The 17,949-nt window shown below is 36.8% G+C and overlaps 2 protein-coding genes across 3 annotated transcripts; both read right to left on the bottom strand.

Moving 5' to 3' along the window:
* Positions 1-1,164: 1,164 nt before the first annotated feature.
* On the bottom strand, positions 1,165-2,103 carry LOC115526090 (olfactory receptor 149-like). Its single transcript, XM_030333566.1, has one exon. The coding sequence runs from the start codon at positions 2,101-2,103 to the stop codon at positions 1,165-1,167; it is 939 nt and encodes a 312-aa protein (XP_030189426.1).
* Positions 2,104-6,320: 4,217 nt separating this feature from the next.
* On the bottom strand, positions 6,321-9,056 carry LOC115525412 (olfactory receptor 8G5-like). 2 transcript variants are annotated; one of them, XM_036064309.1, is made up of 2 exons: positions 9,038-9,056; positions 6,321-7,246 (listed from the first exon to the last, which is right to left on the bottom strand). In XM_036064309.1, the coding sequence occupies exons 1-2, from the start codon at positions 9,054-9,056 to the stop codon at positions 6,321-6,323; spliced, it is 945 nt and encodes a 314-aa protein (XP_035920202.1). The 2 variants fall into 2 exon arrangements, with proteins under 2 accessions (XP_035920202.1, XP_030188463.1); XM_030332603.1 differs by lacking the exon at positions 9,038-9,056 and having other exon boundaries at positions 6,321-7,293.
* Between the last annotated feature and the right edge of the window lie 8,893 nt (positions 9,057-17,949).

The following is a 17,949-nucleotide window of genomic DNA, read 5'->3' as shown; positions in this document are numbered from 1 at the left end:
TCATCACCCTCTTCCATTGCCATTACACCATTTCCTTCCTATCATCCCCTCTCTTCCCTCCTCCCCTTCCCTTCCCATCATCCCCTTCTCTTCCAATCATTTTCTTTCCTTTCTTCAAATTATTGTTTGTATTAGAAAGGCACATTTCACATGCTAAGCTCAGTAGGTAAAAGAACAAAAGAATGTTAGCAAAGAGAGCTAAAGTCACAGCCTTTTGGTAAGCAGAGAATCCAAACGCAGACAGCAGTAGCAGCTTGGACTTTTTGCATTGACCCCTGGCTGTGCTGCAGATTTCAAAGACCAACTCAAATTTCTGATACTGAAAACAACAGGATTAGTCACCCTTTCACAGATTCTCCCTGTCTAGCCTCTTCACATTCTCTAGCCTCTCATCCACTGCCCCACCTCCCAGCCAATGGACTGTTTCTAGATCCAAGACTGATAGGCTTTGTAGGTTATCTCTGATTCACCCATAACAAGCCTGCCTCAGGTCTCATCCAGAGAAGCCCTTTTCCTTGACACAGCATCTTTACATTCCAGAAGTCACAGAATGTCACCTGGAGCAATGTGGTTGAAGCCCCCCCCCCCCACTATTTCAAAAACTCCTAGACCATCAAATGGCAGCGTATCTGATGCAGGCATTTGAGAGAATAATTGGATAATCATGCCAAGATGAGGGAGTGCTAGAGTAAGGGAAAAGGGAAAAGAAGGAGAGGATGTGGGAGGAGGAAAATAGGAAAAGAAAACAGAATGAGGAATAGCAGAACTAGGCTTTCTTGCAAAATGGGAAGAGATAATCCTTTGTAGGCAGCATAATTTATTAGTTATGTGGCTTTGAACAATCCACTTTATGACTTCAAACCTTAGCTTCTTTAAAAAAAATTGTTTTAATGTTTATTTTTGAGGGAGGGCGGAGACAGAAAGAGAGAGAGAGAGAGAGAGAGAGAATCCCAAGCAGTTCTCTCACTGTCAGTGCAGAGCTTGATGCAGGGCTCGAACCCACAAACCATGAGATCATGACCTGAGCTGAAATCCAAGAGCCGAACACTTCACCGACAGCCACCCACGTGCTCCAAACCTTAGCTTCTTTATCTATCCAAGGGCCATTGATAACATCTGTGTCCTAGCAATGTGGTGCTATTGAAGTGTAGTCACTAATCTCTCTCATTGCTCAGGAAGGAAGGCTACCTGTTGTAGTACCTTCCTCAGAGAATATTTTACTTCTTTATTTCTCAAGCTGTAAATCAAGGGGTTCAGCATAGGGGTGACCAAGTTATTCAGGACCTGAACAGTTGCATTGAGCCAGGGATTGGGGGTGGGCTGCAGGTAGATGAGGACCACTGGCATAAAGGAGAGGAGGATGGCAGTAAGGTGGGCACTGCAGGTGGAGAAGGCACGGCGTCTGCCTTCAGTAGAGCGGATCTGCAGGATGGAGCAGACAATGCGGCTGTAGGAGGTGAGGATGAGAAGGAAGCAGCTGAGGGGCATGAGGCCCACGCTGACGAACCCCACCATCTCCAGGGCTGAGGTGTCAGCACAAGCCAGCTTCAGCAACACCGGGATATCACAGAAGAAGTAATCCACCTCATTGGGGCCACAGTAAGGCAACTGGAAGGTGAGGGTGGTTAGAAAGGTGGCCTGAATGCAGCCAAAAAAAGAGGTCCCCACGGCCAGGATGGCACACACCCTGTGGCTCATGATTACCGTGTAGCGGAGAGGGTAACAGATGGCGACAAAGCGGTCGTAGGCCATCACCGTGTACAGGAAGCACTCGGTACAGCCCAGGAAGTGGTAGAAGAAGAGCTGGGACACGCAGCCCGCATAGGAGATGGCCCGGCTGTTCCCCGAGAGGTAGAAGAGCATCTTGGGGGAGCTCACAGAAGGGAAAAATATGTCACACACAGACAGTTGACACAGGAAGAAGTACATGGGGATGTGAAGCCGAGTGGAGGAGACAATCGCCAGTAGGATGAGCAGGTTCCCCATAAGAGTGAAGACATAGCAGCCCAAAAACAGGACAAAGAGCGTAGTCTCCAGATCCTCCGTGTGTGGGATGCCCAGCAGGATGAACTTGGTCACCACTGAAGCATTCCCCATCTTCATCAGATGTTGGACTTCAAAATAGAACATAGGTGTCCAAAGTGTGAACACTGATGTAAAACTGAGAATCTCTCCAACGGATGGACGTGTAGGTTTCATGTTTTAACAATCAACAGTAAACCTTATGTAAGGGCATTTCTACATCAAAAGATAAAATAAAAATTTTTTTACTGTATTCTGAAAACTTTGGTTTGGGCCAAGTTAGATTCAGTTCACTATATTCTATCTTCCCCAGAGACTACAATTAAAAACTCTGGAGGGACACCTGGCTGGCTCAGTCAGAAGAGCAGGCAAGTCTTGGTCTCAGGATTGAGACTTTAAGCCCCATGTTGGGTCTAGAGGTTTCTAAAATAAATAAAACTTAAAAAAAACCACCAGACAAAACACAAAATGTATTTACCTAAAAACTTTTGAACATAAACAGAAGGAAGCAGATTGTGAAAAGGAAATAAAACCTGGAGGAGAGGCCCCCACACCTGTGCTTCCACTTTTTCCTTCTTTCTCTTGTGCTTTTGAGCTGAGAGGGGTCACTATTGCAGAATTGTGCGGTGGCTCCATTCCAGGGATAATTTACTATCCCTAAGACAACAAATCTATGATCCTCTTGTTTTCTCAGTCCTTTTCAAGTAAGAGTCATCTTCAAGAATTAAAAACCTAACAACTCCCAACAACTGGATCCCAACACTTCGGTGAATAAGAAGCGAAAGATGTCTGTGAGGTGAGAAAAAATCTGAACACGCACCCTGTTCACAGGGAACACGGTGGAATTTTCTGTAGTACAATAACAAGATAACCCAAGTCACACTCTCTGGTTCCCAGAAGAACACAAAGTACCCCAGCCACAGGAACTGAGATTTAGGTGTTTATAAAATAAGGTACCAAGATCATGTACCCTCAAGACTTGAACACATTCATTCCCTCTGGGTCATCTCCTTCAGATCCCTTTGGACATTTCTCATGATTCACAGTGGTAGTTCTGAGGGAACAATTTGATTAAAATTAACCACATTTACCCCCAAGACAAAATAATTATAGATGTTTTGAAATGGAAAACATCTACATCTCTTTCAAGTCTGCTGGCCTGGAGAATGGACTCCAATCTTGACTTCAAGGCTTCAGGCTGAGTACTTTTTTTTGCCTCCTTTACTTGCCTGTCTTTACATGTGGTAATATTGCAACACCTTATTTTCAAGGACGCAAACATTTTTAGGACTATGTAGATATTTACAATGAGTATCACTGTTGCAGACAGGATATAATCAATAATAAGGAATTATTTAATTATCATCTTATGTGGTTTTTTCTAGCAAATGCACCTTACAAAAAAAAACATTAATAAGCTAAGTACTTTCAAAGGAAGATTATAAATCGGTAAAGTGTCTTTAAACCATCCTGTATGAAAAAGATTTAATAAAAATAACAGTAATATACATTGAGCATTTGGCAGGTACTATGCTAATTTATTATTTTTTGTTCTTTTATGTTTAAATTTAGGTCTCAAAACAATTTTATTAAATAGGAGAGGAAATAAAAGCACTGGGAGTTTTAGAACTTGATCGCATAGCTGCAAAGTGAGCTGAGGTTAAATCTCAGATCTTTTCCAGATCTGATTCCAGACCAAAGCTTCAAACTTTTCCACTATGAAAGCTCCTGGGACGTTTTGCATACAAAAGCAGAGACATGACACTTATTTTCAAATTCATGAGCAGCTGCTAATTAGAATTATTACATGCTTTTTCGCGGTGAATAACCAGTAAAAAAAAATGGAACTAATAAAAAGTTAGATTTCGTTTCAGTGTAGAAAGAAAAAAATTAATGGGATAAAATAACTTGTGAAGGATTGAGTTTCTATCACTATAAGGGTTTAAGTATGAGTAAGAGGGCATGCTTACAGGGCAGAGGAGGCCTTTGAGCACAACTGGTCTGGGCTCAAATGCAAAGTTAGGTGGAGACACACACACACACACACACACACACACAAACACACGCATGCATGCATGCTTGTGTAGAAACACACACACACAGCAATATAAAGGAATATTACTCAGCAATATAAAGGATGAGATCTTGTCATTTAGGACAACACAGATAGACCTGGAGGGTATTATGCTAAGTGAAATAAGTCAGACAGAGAAAAACAAATACTATATGATTTCACTCATATGTGGAATCTTAAAAAGAAAAAAATGCAAAAACAAAAAAAAAGCAGAAATAGACCCATAAATACAGAGAACAAACTGATAGTTGCTGGAGGGGAGGAGGCAGGGGATGTGAAAAATGAGCGAAAGGGAGACGGAGGTACAGGCATCCACTTATGAAATGAATAAATCACAGAAATGAAAGATCCAGTATAGGGAATATAGTCAATGGTATTGTCGCAGTGTTTTATGGCAAGACATGGTAGTTACACTTGTGGTGAGCTTTGCATAATGTATAGAGTTGTCAGACCACTGCGTTCTACACCGAAGACTAATGTAATGTGTGTCAACTATACTTAAATAAAAATAATAAAAATACATAAAAGGGGGAAAATCAAAGACCAAATTTTTAAAAAAAGAGTATAATGTATCTCTACTGCTGGAAGCAATAACCAAGGCTTTACATTTAAATATTTAATGCCCTTTCTTCTTAAGTTTAAATAGCAAAGAATTTCCTCTATGCCAGTAGGTGGAATTATTTGGGTACGGTGGCCAGACGGGGTTGTTTCGGCCCCAGACATCATTCTACCACATGATTTGCCATGTTGACCCATTTGATTTCAAATCTACTTAATTTTTTTGAGTCTCTAAGGCTGCATACTTAAATTCATGAATAATTAGACTTGCTTTAGGGGCTCCTTGATTGTTGACAGGTTAATGACATAAAAAATCAGGTATTTTCAGCACATATCTGTGCTGGGATTTGCCACAGAAGAATCTCAGGACTAGTATTTCTTAGTTTTTTTTTATTATTATTACGTTTCTTTATTTTTGAGAAGCAGAGAGAGACAGAGCATGGGTGGGGGAGGGGCAGAGAACAAGGGGGACACAGAATCTGAAGTAGGCTCCAGGCTCTGAGCGGTCAGCACAGAGCCCGATGTGGGACTTAAACTCACGAACCGTGAGATCGTGACCTGAGCCAAAGTTGGACGCTCAACCGACTGAGCCACCCAGGTACCCCAGGACTAGTATTTCTTAGTCCTTGTACAGAAACAACTAGGGATGCTACATGTTATCTTAGAGATCCTTAGAGAATTCTCCAAAGTTACACCTCATTGATTGAAACTGAAACCAGAAAGCCACATATATCACTTGAAGGGGTTAATGGGTGAAGACCTACATTGGATAAATATTAGTTTTCACATGAATAATTTATAGGGGGAAAGTAATTACCAAGAAAATTATCAAGACCCTCCAGGTAGCAGGCATTATGCTATTTGGAGATATGGCACTGAACTGCATGAACAGGGGTCTACCTTGATGGAGATTACAGTCTAGTGTGAACTTGGACAATACACAGATCATTGCAAACTAATTAACGGATGCCAAAGCAGAGGATATTGGATTGGGGACAATAACAACACCCACATGGGCCTGTAACTCGGATTTAACGTTCTGTGCTTTTCCACGGTTAATAACCAGTAAAAAAAGAAAAAATGGAACTAATAAAAAGTTAGATTTCCCTTCAGCATAAAAAGAAAAAATGTTTCTTACGTATGAAAGAGAGAAAAAAAGTTTCTTAAGTTTCTTAAGTATGAAGTAGAGGAAATAACTCAGAAAAAGAAAGTACAGGGTAGGATATAGTGGGAAAGAGGTTTTCCCAGATTAGAGGTGTGCAAAAACTAGAGATTACAGTCATTACATTGCTATGATTTTTATATTTTTGACTGCATAGAAGAAAAGGATATGGCTAAGCACTTCTGGAAGATACTTTCATTATGGTTGCAAACGGAGTTTTTATCAGTTTACCGAAGACAAGGGGAGGAGGTGATGGTAGTGGCATTAGTGGGTTCATGTATCCAGGTCATCCTTAGTACTTCTAATCTGTGTCTCAGTGATACTCATGGGAGAAAAATCCAGAGAGCAGTGACATCAAAAGGCCACAGGAGTAAGAAATAATGTGAATAGAATCCCACTAACTGAGGATGTGTATTGACAAATGGGCTGAAATTAAACATATTGATTCATACAATGTAACAGACAATGACTGAGACTAATAAATGATCCTCATGTTATTTCTAATCACAAGAATATTCTTCTCTCTAGTATTTTCTTCAGTGCGACATTGACATCTTTATTCCTCAGGCTGTAGATCAGAGGATTCAACATAGGCACAACAATAGTATAAAACACAGAAGACACTTTTCCTCGGTCTAGGGAGCTCACAGATGATGGCTGCAGGTACAGGAACGCAGCGGATCCAAAGAAAACAGCAACAGCTGAGATGTGGGAGCTGCAGGTGCTGAAGGCTTTGCACCTACCTTCGGTGGAGCGGATGCGGAGGATGCTGGCCATGATGAAGATGTAGGAGCTAAGAATCATGAGGCTGGGGGCGAGGATATTAATTGCACTAAAGACTAGAATCAGTAATTCATTGACGTGGGTGCTAGAACAGGAGAGCTTTAAGAGGGAAAGAAGATCACAGAAATAATGGTTGATCACAGCAAATTTGCAGAAGTGAACCCTAAACAAGCAGCCTGTATGAACAAATGCACAAACCAGGGCTATAATATACACTCCCCAAATCAGGGAGAAACAAGCCTGATGGGACATGTTGATATTATAAAGCAGGGGGCTACAGATGGCAACATAGCGGTCGTATGCCATTGCAGCTAACATGTAACACTCTGAGATAGCAAAAACAAGGAAGAAATAGAGCTGAGTTATGCATTCAGAGTAGGAGATGGTGTTCATCTCTGTCACAAAGTTCACTAGCATTTTGGGGGTAATGACAGTGGAATGGCAGAGATCAATGAAGGACAAATTACTGAGGAAGTAGTACATGGGGGTGTGTAGGTGAGCACTGAGCCCTATCAGTGTGATCATGACCAAGTTCCCCACCACTGTGACCACATAGACTCCTAGGAAGAGAAAGAAAAGGGGCAGCTGGAGTTCTGGCTGTTGTGTTAGCCCAGTGAGGATAAACGCAGTCACTGTGGAAAGATTTTCTGCTGCCATGTTCCCGTGAGTGGTTTCTGAAGGGGACAGAGAAAAACATGGTTGTTGGGAAAACTTCATTATTCTCTATTTAGAGTAGGATGCCCCATGTAGATGATTCTTGTTTTAGATATCCTCTTGGTCTATATGGTTATTTAACTCTAGGTCAACTTACATAAGTGAAATTCATCATGATTTAATATTTATTAAGCCTCATTTTCAAATATAATAAATGTATTTATATAAAAATAACCATGTTTATAAATCATTAAAAATTGCCAAGTGTTTCCCATTTTGAACATTTCAACAATAATCAAGCCAATATTTCTTAGTTGAGGCTCAGAAACCTAAATATTTAGAGAAGCCAGCGTAGATGAGTAGAACTGGCCTCATGACACCTTGAGGAGACCAAATACTCTAAGCGTTAATAGCCTGCAATTAATTTCTGGCAGAAATGAATGAGATCTTATGATTTTCAGATCTTTACATTTTAAAAATAATTATCAGGAAATCTGAATCTCTACATAAAGTCTTCAGATGTTTAAATACTATTATTCAGATGAAACAACACCTACAGCTATCATTGTACAAATCTACCAAGTGGATTGGCCCACCATTAGTGGCTTTGTGGTCCTGGACCAAGTACTTCTGCCTTTGCTTAAAAGAAAGCAGTATGAGTAGTGGTTAAAAGGCAGGCCTTAAATTCAGATTCTGATAGCGTCATTTAGTTAGTAGCTGATACCCTTGGAACAAGTCAATCAATCTCTTTGTGTCTTGCCTTCTAAATCTATAAAAGAGAAATAACAATATTATCCACTTTGTCATAAAATTGGGAGAGATTTATCAATCAGAAAGTGAAAATAATCAATTACTGTGTTGTTTTTCATGATTAACAGTTTATCATTTGCAAAATAAGCTGTAACTTACTTCAAATTACAGAAACAGAAATGTTAGTATCTCAGTCCTTCTTTCTGTTCCTTCATCTTTGATACAAAGCAGAGGCATAAAATTAGAAAACAGAATTACAAACGTCCTCCTTATTCAGTTAAATGGCAAAAAGACTATTTTACCATTACGTGCACCAAAGTAAACATTTCAAATGGGTTAGAGTTGAATTTATGTAAATATAGAAAATACAAAAAAATCTAAAAATTTCTATCTCACTTCTGCTCCAATATAAACCTGCAATCAGATCTGAGCACAAAGACTAAAACAACAGAAAGAAGGGACTGAAGAAAATCTTTTAGATCATGGAGTAGTTTTAGATTTTTTTTAAAAAGGATATATATGTATGTATATATATATATATATATATATACATACACAAGAATAACAAAAACAAAAGATATAAACAACAAAAAACTAACCATAAAAATTGTTTACTTGTACTTCATCAAAATTAGGAGGGCACCTGTTGGGAGAAGCACTGGGTATTGTATGGAAACCAATTTGGCAATAAATTTCATATTAATAAAAATAAAAATGACCATTAAGAAAATGAAAAGCGGGAAGACTGGGTGGCTCAGTGTCCGAATTCGGCTCAAGTCATGAACCCATGGTTCATGGGTTGAAGCCCTGTGTCATGCTCTGTGCTGACAGCTTGGAGTCCAGAGCCTGCTCTGGATTCTGTGTCTCCCTGTCTCTCTGTCCCTCCCCCACTTGTGCTCTCTCTCTCTTTCTCTCTCTCTTTTTCTCTCTCTCTCAAAAATAAATAAATAAACATTAAAAAAAAAAAAAAGGAAAAGAAAAGAAAATGAACAGTTAATCCCAAAGCACAAGCTTTAAGTTGGTGGGGCTCGAACTCACCAATAGGGAGATCATGACTTGAGCCGAAATCGAGAGTCGGTTGCTTAACCAACTGAGCCACTCAGGTATCCCAATATTTGCAATTTTAATGTAAATACAAGCAACTTTTAGAAGTTTAAAATATATGAACAGATTCCTCACAAAAATGCATTTGAATAGTCAAGAGGTATATGAAAATATACTCAATATCCTTAGTCACCAAGGACATGAAAATTTAAAACTAAACGAGACACGTCTATACACCTACATTGGATTGGGTGATGAACAACCACAAATACCCTGGCAATACCAGATGCTGGTGAGCAGCAACTGGACTGATACAAAACTGGTGGGATACTAATATGGTTCAGCCACTTTGGGGAAGAAGTTGGCAATTTCTTGTAGATTGAAATAGACAATCCAACAATTAAAGTAAGTCCACATTAAAACAGATCTAGGGATGACAAGTGTGGAGCCTGCTTGGGATTCTCTCTCCCTCTTTGCCCCTCCCCTGCTCTCACACACGCTCTCTCAGGCTCTCTCTCTCTCAAAATAAATAACTAAACTTAAAAAAAAAAAAAAAGGTGTGCTCCCAACAATAGATAATAGCAAGTGGTCACGATATATATATATATATATATATAACTATAATATAATATAATATAAATATATTATATTTATTAGATATATAATATAATTACATATAAATATATATACATATATAAATATAAAAATTATATATAAATATACTTATAAATATATATAAATGTAAATAATTATATATAATTATATATAACATAAATGTATATATAATATAAAAAATATAAATATATTTATTATATATATATATGTAAAATCAGGGGTGCCTGGGTGGCTCTCTTGTTAAGCGTCAGATTTCATCCAGGTTATGATCTCGCAGTTCCTGGTTGGAGTCCTGTGTCAGGCTCTGTGCTGACAGCTCAGAGCCTGGAGCCTCTGATTCTGTGTTTCCTTCTCTCTCTGTCCCTCCCCTACTCATGCTCTGTCTCTGTCTCTGTCTCTGTCTCTCTCTCTCTCTCAAAAATAAACATTAAAATAAGTAAAAAAATTAAAACAGATCTATTTAATCCAGTAATTCATTTATCCAAAACAAATGTAAGCATTTATATCTACAACAATTTGTACAAAAATGTGCATGCCAGCTTTGTTCATAACAACACCAAATTGGAAACAACTCAAATATATGTTCATCAACTGATGAATAGATGGATGAGTTGTAAAATACATTGCATATATACATACACACACACACATATACATACATACACACACACACACACACACACACACACATATATATATACACACACACGTATATGTATACATACATACAGAGAATGGAATAGTACTCAGGTTTTCTTTGTGTGAGAATTTTTAGCAAAGGATTGGATTCATTTAATAGATACCACCTATTTTTTCTTTCTTCTGAGTTTTCCTAAAATGAAATTTCAACGCATTCATCCACTTTGAAAATGATCAAATGTGTGGTATTGGGTTTTTCATGATGATTTCTTTAACATTGAAAAATATTTTTGATTATGCAGAGATTTCTGCTTATTCATTTCTAAAATCAGCAAAGTATGGTACTTCTCTTTTTCCTTGATTTCTCATTCTAGAAGTTTTTCAATTTTATGAATTGATTTCAGTAAATCAACTTTTGGCTATGTTGATTTTATAAAATATATGTCTATTTTCTATTTAGTTTACTTTCTAATAACTATTTTTTTTATTCTTTGTTAATTTCTTCAGCATGATTTCCTGTTCTTTTCCTAACTTCTTAAAATGGAAGCTTAAATCAGTATCTTCAGCTTTTTTTTTTCTAGTGTGTACATATAAGTTATACATTTCTCTCTAAACTCCACTTCACTGAATCTCACGTTTTGATACATCAAATGTACAATATCATTTACTTTAAAATATAATTTCTGTTTCATTATTTTTACTGCTCCATGGATTATGTGGAAGTGAATTGTTACCTTTCCAGAAGTTGGGCTTTTTTCTTTTTTTTTTTAGGTAGTCCTGTTTTTAGATGTTTGCCTTAAATTCATTATGTCTGATGAACATACTGTGAATTATCTAAATTATTGAAAATTGCTTAGAATTCTTTATAATGAAGTATAAGGTCAGTTATTATAAGTATTACCAGTGCATCTTAAGGCATGTTGTTTGTTTTTGAGGGTCTTGTGCTATATATTATTACAATTATTGAAATAAATCACATATTGAAATAATACACTGTCACTTATTAACAATGTTGTTTAGATTTTGCATATGCATAATGATTTTTTTTGTCTGTTATTCTAATAGTTATTGGGATTAGGTATGTCAGTGTCTCCTACCAAATTTCAGATTGTCTCTTTATCCCTTTAGTTGTTCAAGCCTTAAATTAAACCTTTTATTGTTATGGAATGGCCCCTTTTAAATTTAGTAATGTGTTCTGGTTATAGTCTCCTTTGTCTGATATTAATACATCATCATGAAATTTATTTTTGGCTAGTGTTTGCAAAGCCTTTAATTGTCCATCTATTTAATATTTCTGCATATTTTTTGAAAGAGGCAACAAGTGAAACAATTATTTTAAAATAGCATCGCATAAAATAAGAACAGGTAAACATCAAATACATCAAATCTAAGAAAATTTGTGCAATGTTTATACACTAAAACTTATAACTAATTCTGAGAGAAACTAGAAAAAACCTTAATAAGGAGAGAAACTTGCCATATGCATGGATTAAAAAACTGAATAGTGTAAAGATATCCCTCTCAAGTATAGGGATAGTTTCAACATATTTCATTTCCTAGATATAATTTCCTTTTTTAATGTTTACTTGTATATTTTTGAGAGAGAAAGTGCGAGAGAAAGAGAGGGAGACAGAGGATCCAAAGCAGGTTCTGCACTGTCAGTGCAGAGCCCAACGTGGGGCTGAAACTCACAAACAGTGAGATCACGACCTGAGCCGAAGTTGGCTGCTTAACTGACTGAGCCACCCAGGCACTCTTTCTAGATAGAACTTCTAAACAGATAATCAGTATATTAACACACCTGTAGGGTCCTGAAGGGATCATTTGGCTACTTCTGGTCATCTCATGGATTTATGGAAATACCAACTTAGTATCATATCAGAGGAGAATCATGATATTGATTCTCAAAAGGTTTTAAATATTGTACTATAGAAACTCAAGCACATTTTCCTGTGCTAGACTTCATTCTCTATATCCCTTTCTCCTTATATCTGTTTTTACTTAATTTATACATATTGGATCAGTAAATGCCTTTCTTTCTAGAATCCTATTTGTCCAAGTCAGAAGAATTTTATGTCAGTTGTTCAATATGAACACAGACACAATTTATTGTTATTTCATATAGGCAGGTGGCACAGGTAATAATACTAATAAGCTGTAGGTAATACAGAATTCCATGGGCTGGTTGCTTTACAGACTGTGCTAGACTTCAGCCAGATGTAGAAGACCATATCTGAACACAGAGTGGTCAAGGATTCCTCAATATGGTTGATCGAGGTTATCTAGGGAAATTACAGTATTTACAAAAATGATGACTGTAAACATAATTATAATGAAAAACAGAATTTCTTGAATCACCCTCCCTGTGCTGTTGGTCTGTTCCTGAGCAATAACGTAATGTCTGCAGAATATCTCTGGTAAAGTTTTTTTTCTTTTCCATTTTTTTCTGAAGGTTACCTCCAGAGTTCTAAATAATGTGTTCATATTGCTATTTCTAGAATTATCAACTTTGAACATTAAACAAACTTTCCATGTCATAGGTAAAATTACTTTTTATTAAAAAGTTAAAGTGGTAACCATCACCTTCCCTCTCATTCCAATATCTAGTAGTTGGATTCTATTTTTGATATTTTCTTAATCACTTTTGCATATTTAAAAATATTCTCAAAACTCCTTTATTCATAACTTTCAAAATTCTCTCAACTCATCTGGAGAGAGTTTGTTTAATATAAAATTTCCACCCCTATTCTAGACATTGTGAATCAGAATCTCTGAGGGTGAGAAAGTTTATAGAACTGAACTTTCTAAAAATAAAATTAAAAGAAAACAAACAAAACTATCAGAGTAATTCTGGTGATTGTTGGGGAATAATTGGATTAAGAAATTAAAGTCAGTCTATTGGTTCAAATGGAGAGCTTCTCTCTTTCTTTGGTTTAATTGAGCAAAAATTACTGAGAGACAACAGAGTGCCCGACACTGGGCTGAGGTATAGAGATATGAAAAGTAAAATGACATACTCCTTGCTCTAATAGAATTTAAAATCTAATTCCTATTTTGTTACATATTTTTCAATACCTTCTAAAGATTAAGATGCAAATGTTGTGATCATCTAACTTAGGGATTAAATGAATTTGGGAGGAATAGCCTAATAATCAATAGTGAAGTTGACTTTTAAAACAACCCAACAGACCTGTGCTAATAGCTAGAGAAAATATTGTGTAGAGATTTGATTTTAAGGAGGCCTAATATTCCTTATAATTAGACATAATGTGGCAATAAAATCAGAGTGAAGTCAGAGAGAAATAAAAATTTTGGATGGTTTCCTTAACTGATTCAGAGTTATGAACCTAAATGTATTTGAGTTTTTATTTATTTAAAAATGTATTTTCTAATCATTTCTCAGCCTTTTGACTAAGATCAAGTGTAAAAATGTATTTTCTATAATTTGTCATAACCTAATGTCCATAGGATCAATATAAGGCTCTGAAAAATATCTTTGCTTGTGAAAAAACCTATGGCCCCTATAAACATAAAGACAAATTAAGCATATAGGGGTCCCTGTCTATTACATTCAAGTTTGGTCATTAAAAATTCAGCATATATGGTAATGGCAATAAAAAGTCCGGCCAGAGCCAGTTTAGAATATAAATCATATAACATCAAAGAATGAGATAAGGTCACTGAACATCATAAATATTGAAGGCTTTTCCTTCTACCATTTACTTACTTGGACTGTAGTAGTCATGGTGGGGAGTACGGTTGTAAAAAGCATTGTGGAATCAAACTCTGTGGAGTTTTCCTTTTGTGAGTTCAGCTTGGTTTGAGAAATTGCCACTCCCTCGTCGTATGGTGTAAATCGTACCATCAACAATACCATCATATAACTATAACTTCTGCCCTAAAGGACTACCAGGAAAATGAACCCAGACACTGAAAATAGTTCAAGCAGTCATACAAAGACAGATACCATATGTTTTCACTCTTACGTGGTTCCTGAGAAACTTAACAGAAGACCATGGGGGAAGGGAAGGGGAAAAAAAGTTACAGAAAGGGAAAGAGGCAAACCATAAGAGACTCTTAAAAACTGAGAATAAACTGAGGGTTGATGGGGGGGTGGGAGGGAGGGGAAAGTGGGTGATGGGCATTGAGGAGGGCACCTGTTGGGATGAGCACTGGGTGTTGTATGGAAACCAATTTGACAGTAAATTTCATATTAAAAAAAAAGAAAATAGTTAAAGCAAACAAGTTAGAACTTGGTGGAGAAAATAATTGTTAACTTCTAACGTAAGTTAAAAAAAATTCTTCCTGTACACGGTATGTGGTTTGAATGTAATTCTTATGAAACATAAAATAAGCATATTCCTTAATAAATCAGTAAAGCCCATAGAATAGTGGGTGAAAGAAATGGCAATGGGAGATTTTGATTTCATTTATAAAAATGCTAGACTATGATGATGAATAATCCACATAAGATCGATAATACAGCTTCCCCCCAACTCAAGCGCTGAAGAATTGGAATATCATGAAATGATCACAATGGTGAAGTATTGTTTTTTAGCCCTCAGGATAGTGGGGGCAGCTTAGGACATACAGAGCCTCTTAGCTGGTCACCAACAGCCACAAACTATCTCATCCCCTTACCCCATTATGCCACATCAATATTAAATATTCCAGGTGTGCCATGAGGCTAGGAAGCACTGTGCTACACTTATATCCATTTATATCAATAGTTCTGTATTAATTATGGATTTTTTTTTGAGGAGGAGGGGCATTGACACTATAGAAAGCATGCAGAAGTATCAAGAGTTTGGAAAATATTTGAATGTAATGGGATAACTTGCATTATCAAACGGGAATAGAGTTCATTGTGTGTATGTGCTGGAAACATTCATGAATATATATACCCTTTAACCAATGTAAGGAAAAATGTTCTAACATTTATTAGAAATGGAATGAGCTATTTATTGTTAGTGATAAAATACACTCAACCATAAACCAGTTGATAATCCACATTCAGGGACACTGGAGAAAAGATGTCCTTAATTGAATTTAGGATTAAGTACAAAAATCCACACTCTTGCCCTTCTCCACCCTTAGTTTTTGTATCGTCTTCCTCCACCACAAAACATTTGGCTTCTGTCAGCTCCTGGAATATGGGATGTTTTCTCAACTGTCTACCTTTTTTTATTTGCTATTTTTTCACATGAAATGGCTTTACCAATTCTTTGTCTCTCTGTTGTCTGTTAAATATCATTTTCCTTTTCAAATCTCATTTAAATTGAAGAAACTTTTGAAACATTATCCAATTCCTTGTAATTGATCAGACCTTTCAACTGCATTCTCAGAAAACTGTCATTTCTAAACAGCACATTTTCAGACTTGAACTACCCTAGAAGTCAGATGATGGACCAAATCAGACCTCTTCTCCTCTGTGTCCCAAGTGTGTAGCACAATGTTTGGGACATTAAGGAGAATTGCCAGAAGTATTTTATAGATCAATCAATCAATAAATGTATTGAGGAATATTTGCCTGAATTCCAAGGTAATTACTTCCAGACTTAATCATCTCAAATCACAAAGGTGAGATGGGCACAGTCACCTCTCTTCTTCCTAGAAACCTCAATTCCAAATTGTATTTCTACATGCTCTCAGAGCAGAAAACACTCATGCTGGTACTGGGGATGCAACACTCCGCTATCTTTAGTGCCAAGACAGCAGGCACAGCCACTGGTCCCTGAGCCACTTTTTGAGCAGGTCTGTGACACAGGCCAGCGTCTCCAATTGTAGGTCTCCAGTTTGTGTTTCTCCAGCTTCAGAGTAGCAAACCCCTTACCTTCACAGTTCCCTGATCACTTCTGATCGCTGCTCTCTGAAAATTGGTCCTGGATTTAGGCATGCCAGGCACCAAATAACGTGGGGACAAATACTCTTGAGGATTTCCATGTCTCAGGCAACCAACTCTTGAGAAAAGAAGCAATTGCAGTTGGCATTTCCCAGTTGTGTAATTTTTTCCTTCTAGAGAGATTCTTTTTCAATTCTGAACTTACCAATTAGTGATGAAGATTTGCTCACAGGAGCACCTTAGGATTTTTTTTTTAATGCAGAGAGTGATCCAGCAGGATCAGATTATGCATTTCTTACAAATTCTTAGCCAGTGCTTTTGGTTCACAGTCCACACTGTGAATAGCAGGTTTTGGAGGGTCAGGGCATATCCTGCCAAGGCGTCTTATGTGGAATAGGGTTACTAATTTTAAAATAATGGATTAAACCATTTATTTCCTCGCACAAAATATGTGTAATTTATTTTATGCATAAGTAGGTAATATACTTACTTGATTCAAAAGTAAAATCTGTGTATAATTGAATTTTGAAGTTATGGGACAAGAACTCTGAATATTGATATAATATTTGCCTTTTTGAGGTCCCTGTTACTAATAATTCCATTTGCTAAATTGTGTATTTAAAGACAGTACAGTAAAACCTTGGATTGCAAGTAACTTGTTCTGTGAGTGTTCCACAAGATGAGCAAACATTTCTGAAAAATTTTAACTTGGTAAATTATCCATGTCTTGCAATACAAGTAGTACATGAGGTCGAATGTCACGTGATCACAACTGAGCCCATGGTTCCTGAAATTTGCTTTGATATACAAGCACTTTGGATTATAAGCACGTTTCTGAAACGAATTATGTTCTCAAACCAAGGTTTTACTGTATTTTATTATCAGGCATCTATGTTTCATATTCCTTTCCTTTATTATATATTTTCAGACTTTTTTTCATTAATAGGAATATTTGAAAGCATTCCAATCTGAATCAAGGTAAATTGGATGCTCACATCAGGGAAACTCTTATAAAATATGGTTAAATATATCAGGTTCAATTCTCTTTAAAGAAGTTTAAGGTTGGTTGCATCTTAGTGTTTCTCAATTTTCGAATTTTAGATGCACATTTTAAAACATCAAAAAAAAGTTTTATTAATCTCAATACCAAGGGTGTACTCCACAGCAATTAAATCAAAATTTTAAAGTCCAAGGTCAGATATCAATATTTGTTAAAAAGCTTCTCAAAATTTAGTGTGCATGAGAATAATCTAGGGATCTCATTCAAATGCAGATTCTGAATTAGTAAATCTAGTGTATGGCTAGAGATTGTGAATTTTTAACAAATTCTCAGGCTATTCCAATGCTGTTGGCCTATGGATCACATTGAGGAACAAGATGTTAGATGATCTCTTGTTTTGAATCCCTTCCACTATAATTCTTTCAAATTCAAGCAAGGTCCCACATGTCCATGCATTACAAAGCTTTTCATCTTTGGAATAGCAGTGGCTGCAGGATTCTGGAATGTTTATGGTAGAATACTATGTGTCGGGAAAGCAACCTTACAAGTGAACAGACTAAGATGTGTCCTGAACGAAAGAAGTGGGAAGGGAGTTGGAACTTGGTTAAAGTCAGAAAAGGGAAGGGTAGGAACAGACCTTTCCATAAATGATTGCACAATAATGAAAATATTAAATTCATAGTAGCTATAGTGTTCATTGTGTCAGTGTATATGTACAGATTCAGGAGAGAATATATAAAGAGAAACAAGGAGACAGAAATTTGAATGTTACCAAGACTTACGTGTCCCAGTTGCGTCGCTATGAA

This window comes from Lynx canadensis, chromosome D1 (genome assembly GCF_007474595.2).
Source record: "Lynx canadensis isolate LIC74 chromosome D1, mLynCan4.pri.v2, whole genome shotgun sequence".
Classification (NCBI taxonomy): domain Eukaryota; kingdom Metazoa; phylum Chordata; class Mammalia; order Carnivora; family Felidae; genus Lynx; species Lynx canadensis.
This window is presented reverse-complemented; position numbering and strand designations above follow the sequence as displayed.